Here is a 20534-nt window from a genome sequence, read left to right as displayed (position 1 = left end):
AGCCTGAAAAGGGGATTTGGGATTAACAGTCGGTTAATATTTATCGTTATTTTATGAATTTCTTTTCTTACCTCGATAAAAATTGCGTTTACTTTAATTACTTATAATTATTCATGATTATTTTTACTTTTAATTATTTAAATATATATTTTCAACATAACTACCCCTAAACATTATAATTGCCAACATAAAATTATTTTACAAAAAAAAATTAAAAGATTGAAATTTGTTTCAATAATTAAAATTTTATTTAAAATATATAATCATAAATATTATATATTTTTTGATAACACTAGTATTGAGTGTGCATTGAGCACTGGTACAGAGTAAAAAGCCTTACATGTATAGCTTACTGCTTTCCTTCCAACAAGGCCATCACCATAAAATTTTGGGCCATGTAATGTCAAATCCGCTTGGTCACTTGGGTAAACAATTTTTTCAGTCCAAACTAATTTTTTTGGTTCGGTGGTGGCGATTCAATTTTTCTTTGAATTTTTCATTGATTCTTTTGGATACATTCCTTTCTCTTAACGTAGAATAAGAGCAGGCAAAAAATTTTTTTCCCCGATTGGCGGCTGCTATCCTCTATGTATCCGTCGTGACTTTTTTGGGAAAACAAATGGGTGTGCGGACTTTTTGACTGGATATGGTGCTAATGAGTAACATCAGTCGATGACAAAGCCTTCTCGTACGTCCCTTTATTAATTACTTGCCCTTCTATTGCTCATCGGCCTGTACGGGATCGAGACTTTCATTGTAGCTGACGCTTCGTCCTTAATTTAGTAGGATTACCCCAGAAAAGGATAAGGCTCACGTAAACAAATGACAGGCATGGGTGATAGTAGTACCATTCTGGAGCTCTTGCATCACCACATCTTGTCAGTGCTCTATTAATCACGACATCTCATGGACATGTCACACGAACACGAGTTATTATAAAGTTAAGGCAAATTTAGGACACCGGATGTCTTATATGATGGATGATTTCGCGCACGCGCGCACACATTTTCTATACATAGATATATATATCCAATGAGATTATACGAAGAAATCGATAGATTTTCGCAGAGGGTGAGCTTGGGAAAGCAGAGTCGAAATTATATTATATATAAAAAAAAAACCTCAAAAGGTCAAAATCAATGAATGCGTTTAAGAAGAAAAAACCTCATCCGATTCATTCTTTTGTCTTTACGGCACAAATCTAGATTCTTGAAAAAACACTAATCTGTGTTTGAGTTTGAATTAAAATTATGATTCAAGTGAAAAAATAGTAAACGTATTTGTTTCTAATTCTAAGGCTGTCAATTCAGTTCTTTCAAATTGTTTCTCATTATTTAGAAAGAGGGATAAAGATAAAATTATGATAAAACACAAATTATTTTAGAGTTCGAATCAAAGATAAAATTACCATACAATTCTGGATTAAGCACAAAACACTAATCCATGTTTGAGTAAAAAATTAAAAGTATGATCCAAGTGAAAGAAGAGTAAACCTATTTATTTCTAGTTCTAAGGTTGGTAGTTCTAGTAGCTCGTTTGGAATGCTATTTCTTTTAGAGTTTTTGTAAAAAAAAATAATAATACTCCCTCCGTCCCACTTTGATAGTCTTGTTTTCCTTTTTTGTCTGTCCCAAATTGTAGTCCACTTTCCCATTAAGAAATGTAGTAATCTTTTAAATTGTCTAAAATACCCTTATTAAATATCTTGTTATTAATACATTGTTATTAAATACTAACCCACTACATTGAATACATTGAGCTTTTCCAATACTAACCCATTAGCTGTAACTGATATTAATTGGCACTCTTCATGATTAGCATAAGGGTATTTTAGGAAATTATTAATCTAAATTTATGTTTCCAACCAAATTAATTACACTTTCTTAATCTGTGTGAAAAAAAAATCAAGACTAACAAAACGGGACGGAGGGAGTAATAATAAATAAAATTGTAACGGTGGTCTGATGTGTATACGGAAAAACATAAAAAACTTTTGAAAAAAAAAAAGACAATCCAAACAAAAAATTTCTCCCTTGATTCTATCTATCTTCTTGACAGGATCCAATTATTTTTTACCAACTTGTTTGCAACCACTTTTTGAATGTAAATAAAGCAGACGTACCACAGCCGTTTGAAAAGCAAAAGGGAAGGGAAAAATGGTCACCAAGCGCAGTACATGAATGGAATGGCAGGAGGCCGTCATGTTTGAACGACGTTGGTATCTTTGAAAAGGCAAGGGAGATTTAGAAGAAGAAAAAAAAAAAAAGAGAAAGAATCAAGCAAAAGTGTAGAAAAGAGGAAGAGCAGCAGGTCATCTATTGTTAGGAAAATTGAGTCAAGGGACAAAGTGAGTGAGCTATTACTATTAGGAAAACTATATATATATATATATATAGTACTACACCGGCCACGTCATCACGTTCATTTGACGGAGAAAAAGGTTGTTGGTGCTCGTTTCCCCACCATCGTTACCCAATTGGTCCGGTCCTCCTTTAGCCTACTAGCTCCTACAACTACTAGCATTTGACTAACAACACATATAGTAGTAGTAGTATGTATGTATTCGTTTTGGTCATGGCGTCTTTCTCGGTTGGTTAAACAAAATTATCCCTCTGCACCATTCGTTCTGTCTCTTAATATCCATACGTGTAATTGGGCCACTGGCCCTCTCTCTTTGCACCTTTAAAAAAAAAATTGAAAATAAAAAAAAAGAGGCAAATGCCACATCAGCAGCCCCATCTTCTTCCAATGCTACTAGCTACGCAGGAAGCTGGAGTAATCTTCTTCTTCTATCATTCTATTGGGTTGTAAATCGTAGTCAAGAAAGATAAAGAATTTGTACCGGCCCTTTGCTTTACCTTTTATTTTTATTTTTGGGAGGGGGGGGGGCGGCAGCGGGATTTGTCTTTTGACAATAACGCCACAGCCAGAACACCCCATTCATCAAATCAAATGAGAAGAAGTTGCCTTTTCGCCGCCCCCACCCCATAACCTTCGCCTTTCTTTCTGTGATACTCCTGGCCATTAAATATATTATTGTTTTCCAATGAGTGATAATAGCAACAGGCATGGAGTTTTTGGGTCACTTGCAAAGGCGTTCAAAGTTAAATGAGGCCGGCCCGGTTACAGCTTGGAAGGGAATCAATCAAAGAGAAATTAGCCAGTGATGTCCACCAAGTCTCAATGCCCTCCCTAGAAGGCTTGAAACCAAAGCCCTTTTTGAAGCGAAATTAGCCATGTAATTGGTCTTGTTGGACTCTCAAACCCACTCATTTGCCAGCCAGTCTTAGGTTCCAAGATCTATCCAGATTCCCTTTGGCCCTCCTGCTCCTGGGATGATAGAGGCTACACCACTGGAATCAATGGAAAAAAATGTTTCAATGCATCATCTATATCTATATGTATTCAGGAAGGGATTTTTAGCAGAAACTCTTTCAATGACTTCTAAACTTCTCATTCTTTTTTCTAGATTTTTTGTATTTATTTTTATACATAAAATGTAGTGGGTTATAACCCACTTATCACCCATCAATATTCCCACTATCCCACTATCTTAACTCATCTTACAATCATTCCTACAAATTCTCTATTCTCACTATCCCACTATCTCTCTCCCAATTTTTTATTTGTTTTTGGTTCTCTATTCATTTTGTAAATGTATTGATTTTGTTTCTTTTATGAGCAATAGTGGAAGATATTATGTGCAGAGACTTCAGCAGAACTCAACCTTCTTGTGGAGAATTGGAAGTATATTCTTGCCATCTTAATTTTTCAGGTCGGTTCCCTCTGCCTTTTAAGTATATTTTGCTTTTGCTTTACTTTTTGTCATGAATGATATTACATTGATTTTCTGATCATCCATTATTTCTGAAAATTTTTTACAAAATCCTATGAACGGTTGCTTGCTTATTGTTACATTGTAAAGCAAATATAGTCAATAGTAGAATAGAGTATAAACACAAAATCACAATCACATTTCTAACATAAGGTATTGCTTGCTTATATAATTGTGGATGATATAGGTTCATGATTGAGGGTTTTACTATTTCTAACATAAATTGTATATTATAAAAATTTATTTGTTTGTATTACTGAAATTTTTTAATTATTTTTTATTGCACATTTATCATATAAAAAAGGTGTTACGATAGTTATTTTCATAATTTTATTCCAAAAATGATCGTGCATGAAATAAAAAAATATTTGTTGATAATAAAAAATAATAAAAAATGGTTTATAATTAGAGAAAAACAATTCAGATACTACTAATAACTAAGGCACTGTACGCCCATTATTAAAATTGAATGATATAAAGAGAGTTTATTAGCATTCAAATAACTGTTCTGTGTTGCATTTTTTTGAGATGCTAAAGAAGGCATGAAATTTCTTGAAAGATGGTATCCTACTTTTTAGAGTTTGAATCACAATATTACCTTCATTTTTTGTATTTTTGTATTTTTGCATCCACTGAATTAGAAAAAACGTGTCCTTCTAAGCTTGAATTATGTTCAGTAGTGATGCTAAAAACCTAATGATATCTATATGAAAAAAAAACCCAATGGACATAATTATATATCATACCAGATATCAGGAAACTAACTGCATAAAGGAAATAATCCTGACTCATATTTCGGCGCTCTACCTGACTTAAGACGGTGATTTTTTAAAAAAATCTGAATTTTCTTGGTAGTTGAAAAATTTCGAATTCTAACTGAACTTAAACCAAAAGAATAAATTAAAAATTATAGAGGCTGCCAAATTAAAAGACAATATTGAATTGAATATTAAAAGATGGTTTAAACATAGTAGGGATTACGAACCAAAATCTTTGAAAAACAATTCTGTATCCAAAAGATAAAAAAAAAAAAACCTACAAGAACAAACTCATTTTCTCCAAAAAAAAAATGAAAGAAAAGAAGCCTATAAGAACATACGTCATTTTCCAAATTTAATAATTTATCTACATTATGAACATATTATAAACTAATACATTCCTTTTTATTTAATATTAAAAATTGATTTTAATATACAAGTGATAGCAAAGAGAATGAAGCAGTTAGCGATATGTGAAAAAATCGAAAAGGACAAAAGCAATTAGAGGGATAATTTCGCACAAAATTCGTGGGTTAAAGTGCAATTTGAGATATAGATGAGAGGCATTTTAGTGCATTTATTGGTTTGTTTTCAATAAGTGGTGGTTGGTTTTGCGGGGTTTGGGGGGTCCACATGTATCAAAATATATTTATATAGAGATTGCTTCATTAACTATGGGTGCTAATAACAATGCTATTGGTGCGTAATTTTCATTTGATTACAACACAATTGTATTAAATTCTATTGATGCTACTCATATATTAACTATTGTATTTTTTTGTTAACAATTCTCGTACAATGTATCACCTACTACACATAAAATAAATACAAAAACTATTTATTTTTGATTTAATATATATATTTTTTCTAGATCAAAGAAATGAAAATATTGACTCTTTTCAAGTTCGACAGCCATCTGCATCACCAATACTTTTGTGTGATCATGGTAAATATGCAATTTTTTATATCGTCAAAGATCGTGCATTTTCATTTATAGTACACACTCCACAAAATTCAACATAGTTAATTAAATCATCAATTTTGACTTCCGTACTAAAAGTGGATTGATGTGAAAAGTGTTAGCACCTTCAAGAAAGATTATCAAATCGAATGCTTAGTATTTGTAAGTATTTCATTTTAACAACATTCAATTACATTCATTTGTAGAAATATATCATTCCCTTTTTTAATATAAATTTTAATTTTTTTTCAGGATCCATCTTTCGAAAAAAGACAGTTCTTGAATGATATACACATTCTATTATATTTTAAACTATTGTTAAACAGATATTACATTTAAATTTTGTTGATTCAAAATTTTCACCTTTATTTGTTCACCATTTTATTTTTTTCAATAATATCAGTACCGTGCGTAGCACGAATATTCACACTAGTGTAGTACTATTTAATTTACAAAATTCTAGAACCAACACTCCATGTTATTGATATAACCAGCTGCTTGATATATTACACAGTGCCCTAAAGGCTGAACTTCCCAACAAGGAAAGAGATTTTACATAAAACATTTTAATACTTTCCGTATCTTAGACGACGACATCCCCGCTAAAGCTGTTTTTTTTTTTTTTTTTCCCTAGCTTTTATTTGTTTGTTTGTTTGTTTTTTTTTTTAAGTTAGGAAAGAAAATGGGGTTTTGTAATACATATTCGACATGCCTGGATACGGGATAATTTTTTTTGAAATAAATATTATAACATTTTTTTAGTAATAATGTAATGTGCTTGAAATTAAAAAAAAAAAGATTAAAAAAAATGTATTTATGCAAACAAATAAATAAATTTGTGCAAATGATGAACTATCCAATCTTTTCACGGCCCCAAACTCGTCGGCAGCCGCCTCCCCAGTTTGCATCTGAAAATCATTTGGAAGCTGCCACTTTTAAAATCGCCACCTAGATTTCTCCGAAGTTTTCTTCCGTGTCCGACACACACACAAACACTCTCTTCAATCCATTTCCCATCATTTCTTTGCTACTCGTTTGTTGATCTCATCAAATTTCATTTCCATCTTTTTTAATTTCTTCTGGGTAGTGTTTGATTGGTTTATTTATTGGGTCCGGTTCCGAATTTATTCGTATGATCCCTCTTGTATCAAAATCAGATTATAAGCAATAGAAAAGATTACACGCAGTGGTAGGAGCACTGTAAATAGGAAAGAAGGGATAGAGAGAAATGGCATCGACGAGTGGTAGTACCAATAAAAATGGGGTGGGGGTGATGAACGTGAATAATAAGATCGAGAGAGCTCATCAAATGTATAGAGAAGGTAAGTACCAGGAAGCTTTAGTTTATTACACCGAAGCGCTTTCCGCCGCCAAGTCCATACCCCAACAAATCGCTCTCCACAGCAATCGGGCCGCCTGTTTTCTCAAACTCCACAACTTCAAGAAGGTTCTCAAACTCTCCTGCTCCCGCTTCTATCCTGTTTTCATCCTTCTTGTTTCTTCCCTCCTCTATGATTTTAAGCTTCGATCGATTTACTTAGATTCAACAACTATTTCCTCATTATTTAAGAAATGACTTTTGCTTTATTATTCATTGCTTGGGTCATCAATTTGGGTGTGGAAAAACTGGATTAGTTTATTGAGGTAAGACTGTTGGATAGAGTGATTGCCGAAAAGAAACCCAAATAAAAGAGAAAAAGAGGGGGGGGGGGGGGGGGGGGAGGGGCGGCAGTTGGAATCCAGAAAGCGTGGAATATCCACTATTTTTTATTGGAACAGGGGGAATGAACTCTTGTTAACTTCGTTCGATAGTTTTGAATGTTTCCTGGCTGTGAAACTTTAGTGAGCTAGGATCTTGGAGTGTTGGTTTAACCTGTATAATCTTTTATCTACCCAACTTTATTTTATGTGTCGTTCAGATAAGTTTCTCTCCATGATGGAGGTTAAGAGCTGGACATTTCCATTTTGGATATTTTGTGGTCTGTGGTTTCTGTGTGGTGTTTTCTGGGGGTAATGGTTGTTCAAAAGTAGCTGGTTATGGATTTTGACGGCTTATTGGCATTCAGCTCTGGGGAGTTTTCCTCAATGGGATACATGCTTTTGGTTTTTGTCTTTGCGTCTTTACGTCACGTCCGTTGTTTATTTGTTTGACCAATCCATGTATGTTGCTTTCACTACTTCTGAATTGATGAAGATCAGACTTAGATTGAATTGCACTTCCGTTTTGAAATTTGTTCTGTGTATTGATTGCATAATGTCTGCAAATTTGTATAGGCTGCTGAAGAATGCACCTGGGTGCTTGAGCTTGATCACAATCACACTGGAGCATTGATGTTGCGTGCTCAGACGTTAGTCACTCTAAAGGAGTACAACTCAGCTCTTTTTGACGTCAATAGGCTCATTGACTTAAACCCTTCATCAGAAGTTTATCAGAATCTTCAGGCCCGATTAAAGACACAATTGGTATTCTTCCTTCTTTCTGTTATTAAATCCTTAGCTCCTATCCTTTGCGTTTGGCTCCTTTTTTTTTAATATAATTTTCTGCTCTTGTTTCCAGCTTTTATTTAGTTTATTTATTAATTTTTTTTACGGGTTTTGTGAACTCAGCAATTTATACATGTTTGAGTTAAGAAGATGCAGCAGAGTTTGTTATACTAATAAAGAAATGAAGTACCTGCCTTGGAATTTTTTGACGTGGTTTCAGTTGTAGAAGGTAACTATTTTTGAGGATCAAAGCATTCTAAGTATGACAGATGTTAATTAGATAAATTTCATCAATGTGGAGCAATTGCATTTCATGTGGCTTGGAGAAATGAACAACATTGATGTACAAAATGTCTTCTAAATTTTGTAAAGAATTTGTACTAGACGGTCGATAGCTTTAACGGACAGAAATTCGGACTTTCAAGATACAAGATGAGCTGTCCCAGAATTACATGTTGTATACAGAAAACAATCTTGATTTTGTTTAGGATGTAAATAGTAAGTGGAGAATAACTAAATCAATTGCCAAATTACTTCTGGAATAGGAAAATGTAAAATTGCATTTGATTGGGGTGGTTAAGGGATTATTTGTAGCTGCTAAATATGACCTTTACAGGAGCATCAACTTTTTCCAGACAGCCTTCCTACGGATATTTGTGATGCATCTTTTCTTGTACTGCGAGTCACATGGAGTCTATATCATACATACAATGTGTCGAAGTACAATATGAGCAAATTCTGATGTAGTAGTTTCACATCTTTAGGCCCATGTTTGCTCACTAGTGACAAAAGATGGTTTGTTTTGTTCGAGGAAAGTCCCTTGCTCCCATCCCTGAAGATGATGCAGAGCTTGAAGAAGATGAAGATGATACAGAACTGCAGGTGGACAAGGAGGTAAAAGAAAGAAAAGCATTGGAGGAATGTGAAGATGGAGTAGAGCAAGTTACAGAGGCGGTAGTTCCTGACGAGCAGAAGGCTGAGAGTTGTGGGGTTACTGCCAGAGGGGAGGTCGCTGCTCAGAATAGTGCCGTTGGTAAGTTATCCGAACAAGATTCCTCTGGGTGGCAAGCTATCCCAAAACCGAAAGGACACTCACAACTTGACTACTCAAGGTGGGATAGAGTTGCAGATGAATCCAGCGAAGATGATGATGAAGATAGCGACAATGATTCTCAGCCCCAGTACAGATTCCGAGTGAGAACAGTTGGTGTGCGTGCGGTAAAGTAACGTCAGAAGAATTGCCCGAACAATGTATTTTACTTGACTCATTTATGACCGACTCTGCAGACAAGTGTCTGTAGAGTGTAACGCCGCCCATGGATGAACGGAGGTGCTGTGGTTTGAAGGCTGCAGTTGATGGTTCGTAAATGAAACTTCAAATGGTACGTGCAATGCTTTGCTGGTTGGCTGCAAATGATCAACACTGAAGCTGTTCTGTTCTGTTCAAGGGATTTTTGTGTATCTGGAGATCTTGAATGGCAAAGGCAGTGTCTCAGGACTAGCGTTTTCTGATGGGCTTGAAAAGAAGATTGAAGGATGTTATAGAACCTTGGGCTTGCATTTACGATGTCTGATATTGAAGGGACATTTCTCTCCTGGCTTATTGCTGTGTTATGGGCAAAGGCGCAATCAAATTCCTTCTTCCTTTTCCTCGCACTTAACGGAGCAGATTCAGACGGTACTCAAAATGGCACATTTAGACAAGAAGCAGGGAAGCGGCTATGGAGTAGATGTTATCGTTGCATGATTAGAATGTTGTTCTAGCGCAGACAAGTACTGGTGTCAAAAGGATCCTGACCGGTTTTGGCTTCATTCTACAGAAAAGGCTTTTTTTTTTTTCAATTATTTTTTGACAAGCAGAAAAGGCTTTTTTTTTTTTTTCAATTATTTTTTGACAAGCAGAAAAGGCTTTTTTTTTTTTCAATTATTTTTTGACAAGCAGAAAAGGCTTTTAAAAAGAAAGGAAAAAGTTTTTTTGTCGACAGCAGAGCAGGAAAGAGGTCCTCTGTCCTCGTGCAGATAAAAGAAAGGTTCAATTGAAATTCAGGAGAAAGCAAATTAAAATCATCTCCGATTATCTCATTTTGTTCAAAACATTCCCAAGGTCTAAGTGTAATTGCAAAAAAGAAAAATAATTTCCATTATTCAGAGGCTGGAAAGGAAAGGAAGAGTGGGCCTTAGCCTGCACCGGTCCCTTGAGTTGAGGCTTGAGCTCTCAACTTGTCATTTGTCCCAATCGATACTAACCAATGAATATATATGTTGTAATAAAACAACAAAAAGAAAACGACGGCCCCATTGTTATTTTTTTTTTTTAAAAAAAAAAGAAAAGGATGGACAGTTAATTGTATGGAGTTGGAGGGAAACCAAAAATTTAATTTCAAATCCAGACCCATTAACCCCAAATTTGGTCCATTCCACCCAAAACTCAAAGCGCAAAAGCTTTTCGAAAAGAGAAAGTATGCTACTACTACGACTGGTAGCAGCATTTCAAAAAGGATTACTACTACTACTACTATAAATATAAGAGTACTCTGTTATAGTAGACAATTAGTAGTGTATTATTTCCGTGGTTTAAAAAAAAATAAAAATAAAAGAGGGCAATTGAATTTTGAATGGTAAGAAGAGGGAGTAGTTTCCGTTTGTTTATGGAGTCATATATTATATAATTTGTGAGTAGAGTAGTATTTTATACTCCCTCCGTCCCACTTTGTTAGTCTTGTTTTCCTTTTTCGTCCGTCCCAAATTGTAGTCCACTTTCCCATTAAGAAATATAGTAATCTTTCAAATTGTCTAAAATACCCTTATTAAATATTTTGTTATTAATACATTGTTATTAAATACTAACCCACTGCATTGAATACATTGAGCTTTTCCAATACTAACCCATTAGCTGTAATTGATATTAATTGGCACTCTTCGTGATTAGCATAAGGGTATTTTAGAAAATTATTAATCTAAATTTATGTTTCCAACCAAATTAATTACACTTTCTTAATTTGTGTGAAAAAAAAAATCAAGACTAACAAAACGGGACGGAGGGAGTATTAATAAGTAGTGGCACGTACTTACAAAAGGGTGCATTTGATTTCCTTGAATCAATTAAAAGGTGGTCTTTTTTCTATTTTTTTTTCCCCTTTTTTCCCCATAGATTTCTCCGACACCTCGTCCGCGTCCTCGTCCTCGTCCTCGTCCAGTCTTCCTTCTCCTCTCTCCCAAGAGAGAATTTCCCCCACCCCCAGCCCCCGGGGATTAAAGCTAATTACTTTTCGGGTTAGAGATGTCGAGCAGCGAGGGCGGTCGTGGGTCGCCGGACTTCTATCTACCGGACGAGATATTATCGGTCATTCCCACCGACCCCTACGACCAATTAGATCTGGCCCGCAAGATTACGTCCATGGCCATTGCCTCCCGGGTCACCAAGCTGGAGTCTGAACTGGGGAGGCTTCGCCAGAAGCTCTACGACAAGGACCGCCTGGTTGTGGACCTCGAGGATAAGCTTTCTCAGCTCCAGCACGCTTATCAGGAGACCGACTTGCGTCTCAAAATCGCTCTCGACAACAATGTACATACACTTTTCATCATCTTTTCTTCCTTTCTTTATTTTTCTTCTGCTCTGATGAATTGGTTACTTATATATATATATATATATATATATATAAATATAAAAGAGGCTGTAATGAATTAATTTTTGTTCTTCTCATTCTCATACTATTGAAGATGAAGCTGACAAAGGAGAGGGATTCCTTGGCCCTAGCCGCCAAGAAGCTGAGCCGTGACTTGGCCAAGGTATAGTTTTCTTACTTCTTTTTGTTCCCCCTTCCACCCCTCTATTATCTTCTACTAGTAATATTTGTTTCTACATGCTGATAACAACTTGTACTAGCTTTCTTTTTTGTTTTTCCTGGGCCTAGCATTTACCTGTGTTTACTTTCTGTTAATACATTTTTCTTTGGGTGCTAAAACCTGTACTTCAACCTTTTTACCAATGCTATCATTTATTGTTGTTGTGGTCTCTGTTGTTTTTGCTGTAAACTTTTTATCCAAGTCGTTGTAAACTATGGAGCTGATATGTGAGTGCGTGTTGCCAATTGCCCGTTTTACTGCATCTTCTGCGTGTCCTGGAATTCATTAATTCATCAATTGTGTGCAAAGAGTTACGGTCTCAAACCGCCTCTACATTGAACTTGCTCGAATATGATACTCAAGTTTATTAAAATCCTCGGCCTGGTGATCTTGTTTGACAGTTGGAGACATTCAAGAGGCAGTTGATGCAGTCACTTAATGATGACAATTCATCTGTAAGTTTCCTAACTAGTCTTCCTGCTCGTATTTTCGTGGTTTATTTTGTTTGCAACTTCTATATAACATTTCACGTTGTGTCTTGCTACAAATCACTCCGAGCTCATCCTTATCAGCAAGCTGACACTGTTGATATTGGGACTTATGACCAATCAGTTCCCAAAGCCTGTCCTGCAAAAGGTAAACTTAGCTTTGCCCCTTTTTTTTAATTGCATTTCTCTCTGTGGAAAAAGGAAAACCCCCAATGTGTTCTTGACAAGCATTTTGGAATTTGGTTGTTTTGGTTAAAGAAAGACTTCATGGACCTAAATGTTTCAAAGTCATTCCCAAAGACATCAAGTCTCTTTCTTATTGAGAAACACTCAATACAGGTCTATAATCTTTCGCGAATTGCCACCTTTTCTGGAAATGTTTTACGTCATACAATGAGAAAATGTATCCTTTCTGTTTCCCAACATTGGTTCCATTTGGCTGGACCTACAGACAAAAGGATTCTTGCATTTGCAGATCTTTGCTTCTTCTTCTCCTCTCTCCCTCTCTCTCTCTCTCTTTCTGCATTGAAATCTGATTCGAGCCTCAGGATCTATAAGTTTATTGTTGTTCCCTCCAAATGGTGACTTTGGCATTTAGATCTATGTGCTCCTCTATTAACACGTCTACCTACTCCACCTTGCAGATGAGGAGGTGAATGGCTACACAACACAACATTATTCTTCCTCTGGAACAGATACTGCAAGCATTTCTGATGATGGTAGGGGCTATGAAATCCTTCTTCTGGATCACCTTGGATACCTGCTTAGGTTATATCGCTTATCTGATTTATCTTGCTCCTTTTTGTTTGGCTTGCGGTACCACAGCCTCGAAACAAAGTGGGTTGAAATTTTCTATGACACCGTATTTATCTCCACGTCTTACTCCTACTGCAACTCCAAAAATCGTCTCTGCTAGTGTGTCCCCTGGGAGGTATTCTGCTGCAGGATCCCCTCAAAAAACTTCTGGTGCTACCTCTCCTACTAAAAGCCAATATGAAATGCGGGGTTCACTATCATCATGGTACCCATCAAGCCAGCAGTCATCAGCAGCAAACTCTCCCCCTCGTGGTCGCCCCATGCCAGGTCTGCTGAATTCTGGATATTAGATTTCATAATTGATAGCTAGTCTTAAAGGTAAAGCCTATCAATCTGCAAAATATTTTGTGATGTGGGGTTGTTCTTAGTCATATCATCATCGTTAAGGAAGGACATCTGATTGGAAGCTGTATTAATTGCTGTGTCTGGTAGCTAATGAATTCTGTGCATTTTAATATGGTTAGACAGCTTCTGATCTTTTTTGCATTTTCTTTTTATGGATTTGGAACTTTTAAGCTCGCACTCCTCGAATTGATGGAAAAGAGTTCTTTCGTCAAGCAAGGTAGCTACCAACTTTTTGCTCTTTCTGTTACCCTAACTTGATTGCTTAATTCAGAGGGATTATAAACTTGTTCGATTGCTTCTGGACTGTTTATGTAGGAGCCGTCTATCCTATGAGCAGTTCAGTGCATTTCTGGCCAACATAAAGGAACTAAATGCGCAAAAGCAATCCCGTGAGGTATAAACCACGGAAGTTAATCTTATTTTTTTATCCTGGTTTCATGTAGCCCTGTTAACTGCACAATCTCTTTTCTTTCAAACAACCAGGAAACTTTGAGGAAAGCGGAACAGATTTTTGGTATGGATAACAAAGATCTATACCTATCTTTTCAAGGTTTGCTAAATCGAAACGTACACTAGAAGGAATTTTCTGGGAAGTGTTTGCAGAGGAGGTATAATTAAGTTCACCATCCTTCAGGTGCTTTCAAAATTGCAAATATATATATATATATAATTATTCAATAATTGAATATTTTGTGACTTGTCTATCTCTGTTTGTTGTATCACAGTTTGGGGGTCAAGTCTCTGGTAACAGCTGAATTTCGCCACAAGATATTTTTCACTGCGCAAATTTGTGGAAGTGCAAATGAGCAGGGACTGAACCAGTGAGATATATCTAGGACTAATTGTTGAATCCCATGGTGCCTGGTAGTGATGCGCTGAAATTATATCAGCACTGGCTGTCCGTACTATGGTATGTATTGACCCTGGTTCACATTGGACGGGATTCTGTCTACTATATAGGTAGACGACTGTGATCCATTTAGCTGCTCGACTTCATAACTTGTGTATTAAGGCATATTTGAGGACAAAAACCAGCCTATGACAAAAATCTCACTTCTGTTGCTGCTTCTAATGATGAAATGCTTGCTTGTGTTTGGGCAAATGCAATCTATTATGTCGACTTCTCCATTGAGGTTTGCATGCATCAAAACTCGTCCTTTGAGCTATGTGAATTCGCACGTTCACCTGTTGTTGCTGCTTGTTTGTATTTATTTAAGGCAAAAAAACAAAAAAAATCCTTTTACTAAAAATATATATTGATATTAGTTTATCGAAATAAGAATTTATTTGCAGAGACATAAAGCATCTCGTTGTGGGGGAAGAGCGAGCGCTGATGCTAAATGCCAGAACTCAGAAGCATGCCTAGTCCTCCTTGTTCTTGGCTAAAAATATAAAAGAGTCACACACTCTATGCAATTTATGAGGAAAAGAAAAATTAATAATTTAAGTTCTGATCTTCGTTTTGACAGAAAGGATTGGGATGCCGACCTAATGGTAAACAGAGAACTGAACATGTAGATAAAAGGATTGACAAAGCTGTGACTAGAGAATCTCATCTTGCTTAGGGTAACAAAGAAAGTGTACTGTCCAAAAAAAAAAAGGAAAACTGGCAAAAAAAAGATCGATCTGCAGTGATCTGATGCCCCGCTCGAGATTCATATTCATTTCCTTTTCTTTTTTTTTTTTGGCTTGTCAGGCAACACGTTGGTGCAACATGACCTTGTTGGCAAATGAATTCCATCTACTTTCAAAGTAGCGGACGGATTAAAAGAAAAGACTAAAAGAGGAGGGGAGACTAGATGTCGAGCGATCAGAGAACAAAGCGTACCGTGTACTTAGCAACTCTCGCGTCTGGATCTTTCTTCAGAGGTGAGAGATATTTTCCTCCGCTTTTATTCCAAAGTTGGAAGATTTCCATCAAATCATTTGGAAATTTTGTCTTCTAAGATGCATTCAAAGACATCATTGTGTGAACCACACGAAGTAACCCATAGATGCAGTAGTGAAGCATTAAGATAACATTGGTCCATCTCAAATTGCAAGTGTAAGCTTTCTCCTGCCTCCAATTCAGTACTCCAGACGCTTCCTTTCCTCTCACATCACATCACTAGTTAATCTTCCAGACGCTAGTTTCTGTGATTGAGGAATTTTATAGCAATTTGTTTGCTCTTCATCAGGCTAGGCTTCAGTAGTTCTTTATTCTGTGGGAATTGAAGAAATGAAAAAAGAAATATATATATTCGTAATCACTCTCAGGAATAAATTGTTGTGGACCAGATTAAGTTATATAGTAGATCATTAGGCGTTGAACCGCAAGTTGTGCTGTGTAACTAGCAAGTTGTGACCGAATGGCGGCACCATCCTTGTAGTCTGCTAAACATGAACGAGGTTTTACGCGGGGTGTCGGGTAAGGATAAACACTGAAATCAAAATTCGATGAAGTTGGAATGCATCTGGGGGCTAGTGGGTGGGTGAAAAAGGCCGACGTTTTTTTTTGCCCCTTTAAGCTTAGCTGGATAACTTCTGTGATGATGGAATATGGGAGCCCCGCCAGAGGAGACGCAGTCGTACTACTCAGCACCTGATGCTAATCCAAAAGCAGCAGCAGCAGGCGATATGTACATGATGATATGCATCTTTGGCTGTTTTTATTTTTTTCCAACCCCCCCCCAAAAAAAAAAAAAAAAAAAAAAGAAACTCAAAAAGTTATCTTAATCTGATTTCTTTCTCCTCCATCTTTCTGCGGCGCGGAGAATAGGGCGAAGCTTGTGTAAGAAAAATTCTACCAAGTGGAAAAGGGCAGCAGTGGCCCGCATGGAAGTGGCATTCCTAAATGCTTGCTTGATTCGTCTCGCAAAGATTGGGGACTACAGCCTCCACCTTCCTTGGCCCAATTATGAATGAATTCTTTCGTTCGTTCGTTCGTTGATTCACCATTTGTCATAATTAATTAAAGCCCCAAAAAAAAAAAAACTCATATTTTAACTCGACGCATATTAAAGCCAAGCGGAAGAGGGTTGTTCCAATTGAGTTTTATTTAAGAGAACTGGAAGATAAAACAAAAACTTGGTAAGAGGCGGCTTGTATTGTACTGTAGACTGTAGATTTGGCAAGTGAGGAACAGGTGAAGGAACAGGAAATGCGGAATCTCGTTCTGGGCATAATATATATGTGGATTGTGGCGCGTTAATGCACAATCTGTGAGTAGCCCCCCACCCCATGTGTTGGATTCGTAGCCTAAAAGGAAGGAATAGGTCACATCTTTGCAATCACCAGATAACACCCGATATCAGTGTACTACCATACCATACCATACCATACTAGTCCAAGTCTTCAAAGTTTACCGCCACTGAGAATAACAGGACACCTCTGATGGTTACGGAATATGGGTTTCCTTTTTTTTTTTTTTAACCAAAAAAAAAACACCTCTTATGTTATGCTTATGCATGCATCTTTTTGCCTTTTTTTTTTTTTTTTTGTTGATAATTGCCTTTTGTTTGTGCACATGTTTTTGAGATGCCCAATGGATTCCTCTTGGAATTTTGTTTTAGAACCCAACCCCAGCAGCTGATCGAATTTTATTCCATCGGGTAGGACTTTTTTTTTTTTTTTTTTGGTTCCATCCCTTCTGGACGGGGAAGGATTGAGAGCCTAAGGAGTATCACGTAAAACTCCCAAAACTGATACCTTAATCAACTTTGTAGACAGGATATCTGATTAGTGTGGAACTATGCATGTGATTAGCAGAAGATACATATATGTATATATATAGAGGTTTGTTATGGCAGGGGAATACATAAAACTCGATGATCTAATGCTTTCGTTCGTTTCCTATGACTTATTTTTCATTTTTATAGAGGCATGTCGCATGGTGGTAAGTGCTGGTGGCGGTATTTAGCCATCTCAAAATGTTGCTACCCTGCGGCTACACTACACAGTTATGTTATGGAGTACTTACTACACAGCGTGTCGTGTCAGTAGTGGAGTGCATACTATCGATCGCTACGAGTTTTATTTTAACTGCTTTTTCAGCAATTCGTGCATGAATTAAAATTAATTCGTATGCCGAAAACAATAAAATCATGCTGCTCCCTCCTCCACAAAGCACTTTGTTAATTAATTACCTTCATCAAAATCCATTTTCCAGAACCAACAATTAAAATTCTTCATTCATTTTGGTTCTTCTCCAAGCAATTTCCTTTTTTTTTTTTTTTTGAATGGACTGTAACCTGGTATTCTAACCTAAAGGAATCGAACTAAACTTTGGTTCAAGGATTTCCTCTTACTAACATTTCAACTGTTGACTGAAAGCTCGTAACACAACAGTACTGTAGAGCAAAGAAAATGTATATATATATATATATATATATACACACACACACACACATGCATGGTTGGGGGGTGGTGGCAACAGGCAGCAGGCAACAGTGCAACTGTGGCAGGGAGAACAAGTTGCCTGCCTCGAAAAGCTTTTACTACTACATATGCTATAAATACTAAATGGGCATATAAAGCATTTGACACCGCCCACAACACCTCCCCTGTTCTCTTCTCTTCTCTTCTCTCCTCTTCTCTCAATGGCTTCCTTTTCTCAGTTTTACTACCCTGATAACTACGTGTGCTCTGATGAATTCACCACCCAGCTTCCAGCCGATCACCTCATCACATCCTCCGCCATCACTGCTCCTCAACTAACCTTACCTTTCTCCTCCGACATGAATGGAGCATCAGTTAGTAGTATGGTCCCTTTTGATTCAGATATCAGCTGCTCCTCCACCCCCTCCTCCTCCTCCTCATCCTTGTCGTCAATAGCAGCAGCATTATCATACCCAACAGCCGAACCGCTTGGGCCTTCGGATACAACCCATGACCCAGCATTAGTAGGGCCCACTAGTTATGCTACATTATCAGGCACCTTGTTTGGCATTTCCGGAAACGAAGGTTTGAGCAGTGGTGCCGGCAATTACTGCCACCAACATGATCGGGCATATGACTTTGGAGATCAAGAATGCGGCGCCCCGGCTTCCAACTTCTGGCCTCTCTATCCGCGGGCCATGACCTCCGACAATTGGGTACCCAGTTTATCTACTAGTGCTAGTACTTTTTTCTCCTTTATTAATTTATGTACTAATTTTTTAACAACCCTTCACCACGTGCAATTAATTCACAAGCTTTTGTCATATATATATTTTTTATTTCAAAACAAAATAGTTTATTTATTTATTGTTTTTAAAATTTTTTCTCTATATTTGGAAATCCATACTACTCTCTATTCTTACAGGACTGAAGGAACATTTTTATTTTCTTGTTCATTAACATAGCTGACAGGTTAAATTTCATGTGTTAGGAAATTCAAGGCGGGGTAGCACAAAGGATGGAAGAGGCGACATTGAAGGTCTCCCGGTATTCAGCTGAAGAGAGGAAAGACAGAATTCTCAGATACTTAAAGAAGAGAAGTCAAAGGAATTTCAACAAGACTATCAAGGTTACTTGATGATCAGTTTACATGCGTCCTTATTCTCCGTCAGTATATATAATATAATGGACCATGAATTTTTTTTCCTTCCCCCTGTATATATATGTACCAAAAGTTAAGGTTTCAGCATTTGATATCTATATATATAGTTCTCTTTTTTTTGAGGGAAAAAACAAATATTGCACTGCTTGCTTGTGCAGTATGCCTGTCGCAAAACCCTAGCCGACAAGAGGGTCCGTGTTCGTGGAAGATTTGCCAGGAATAATGAATGTTGCGAAGATGATCAAACGCTAGTACTGGTGAAGACAGATAGCAATCTTCAACAAGCAGATTCATGCTACAACATTCCTGCCGACGACCGGGTAACCGATTAACTATAACTGACGCGGTGCTTGATTAATTAATTGTCAAACCATCACCGCTCGCACGTCATCACTTCATCATGTCGATCATATATACTATTATCATACTCCGCGCCGGGGCTAGGTTGCTAAAAAGTAATCTTTGACCGGCCACATATGTAGACTATATGCTTGTTAGTTACATTAATTACTGGAACAGATCATGAAATCCTATGACGAGGAATGGCTGCAGGAGGCTATTGCCAGCCTTATGTGTTATCGTATAGCGCCGGATAATGGACTGGAGCTTCCGGACAAGTACCTGATGAACTAGCATCTTTCTCCAAGCTGGGAAGCCGGCTGATTCATGCTATTTATTTTTGGTCCCCTCATGGTAAATCATTGTAATACTAAGATATTTGGCCCGTTCATGATTTTTTCTTGTTTCTGTGGCTTAAGCGCGCAATTCGTTGTTCATGGTTGAGATCCATATATATCCGGCTACTGAGCTTAATTAGCTGGACAACCATACGTGTTGTGATTGCTAATTCGGATGAAACATGCTGCAGGATACTTCCAATACACCATACATACATACATAGTAGCTATTTGACCCTACGTGCAAATATTTTTAATCAAAGACGGTTTGGATTCTTTAAGTTAATACGTGACTTTTCATCTTTCATGTGCGATGAATTTTGGCAACTTTTGAGGGGGGAAAAACCAAAATTTATTTATAGAACGAATCGTTACCGCATCTGACCTCCCAAAATTACAAACCATTTCCAGTCTTATGTTATCAGTTGGGAAGCGGGAGACAGGGAGAATATCTTCTGGGCTTGGGGTAATATTTAAACACAGGTACTACACAAATGACCAAACCCCACTTTGATTCAGTTTCCAGCCATATGCAAGACCGGGAACAACGATCAACAGTTGGGGTTGAAATTGGAAGTTTAAGAAACATTTAGCTTGCAATTTATTACGGAATTTCCCAGGCTTAAAATGTTGAATAACTGCAGATAAGCACCCTTTTTTTTTTCTTTTGGATTACGTAATTTTATATAATGGTTGGTACGTGTGACCAGGGTAAGGTTCGGGATGGTTACGTTTTACGTGCATGGCCAACAACCAAACTGGCTGACAGACAGGAATCTATGTTTGAAACTAATGAAAGCAAATTT

General features: G+C 37.0%; 3 protein-coding genes across 4 annotated transcripts; all 3 read left to right on the top strand.

The window, feature by feature from the left end:
* Window positions 1-6390: 6390 nt before the first annotated feature.
* LOC113689710 (uncharacterized) lies at window positions 6391-9880 on the top strand. Its single transcript, XM_027207449.2, has 3 exons — window positions 6391-7001; window positions 7829-8017; window positions 8855-9880. Exons 1-3 carry the CDS (start codon window positions 6783-6785, stop codon window positions 9263-9265), a joined length of 819 nt encoding a protein of 272 aa, XP_027063250.2. The 5' UTR covers window positions 6391-6782; the 3' UTR covers window positions 9266-9880.
* A 1270-nt stretch (window positions 9881-11150) lies between these two features.
* On the top strand, window positions 11151-14635 carry LOC113690916 (uncharacterized protein At4g15545-like). Of its 2 annotated transcripts, none has more exons than XR_003448513.2 (10): window positions 11151-11603; window positions 11759-11827; window positions 12286-12339; window positions 12457-12520; window positions 13017-13091; window positions 13198-13455; window positions 13705-13750; window positions 13849-13927; window positions 14017-14167; window positions 14259-14635. XR_003448513.2 is itself a non-coding variant. In XM_027209044.2 (10 exons), exons 1-9 carry the CDS (start codon window positions 11319-11321, stop codon window positions 14107-14109), a joined length of 1023 nt encoding a protein of 340 aa, XP_027064845.1. In that variant the 5' UTR covers window positions 11151-11318; the 3' UTR covers window positions 14110-14141; window positions 14259-14635. The 2 variants fall into 2 exon arrangements, 1 of the variants encoding a protein (XP_027064845.1); XM_027209044.2 differs by having other exon boundaries at window positions 14017-14141.
* Window positions 14636-15282: 647 nt separating this feature from the next.
* On the top strand, window positions 15283-19968 carry LOC113690917 (uncharacterized). Its single transcript, XM_027209045.2, has 5 exons — window positions 15283-15402; window positions 18177-18605; window positions 18881-19018; window positions 19210-19371; window positions 19571-19968. The coding sequence occupies exons 2-5, from the start codon at window positions 18249-18251 to the stop codon at window positions 19682-19684; spliced, it is 771 nt and encodes a 256-aa protein (XP_027064846.2). The 5' UTR covers window positions 15283-15402; window positions 18177-18248; the 3' UTR covers window positions 19685-19968.
* The last annotated feature ends 566 nt before the right edge of the window (window positions 19969-20534 follow it).

The sequence above is a fragment of the Coffea arabica genome, chromosome 7e (genome assembly GCF_036785885.1).
Source record: "Coffea arabica cultivar ET-39 chromosome 7e, Coffea Arabica ET-39 HiFi, whole genome shotgun sequence".
Classification (NCBI taxonomy): Eukaryota; Viridiplantae; Streptophyta; class Magnoliopsida; order Gentianales; family Rubiaceae; genus Coffea; species Coffea arabica.
This window is presented reverse-complemented; position numbering and strand designations above follow the sequence as displayed.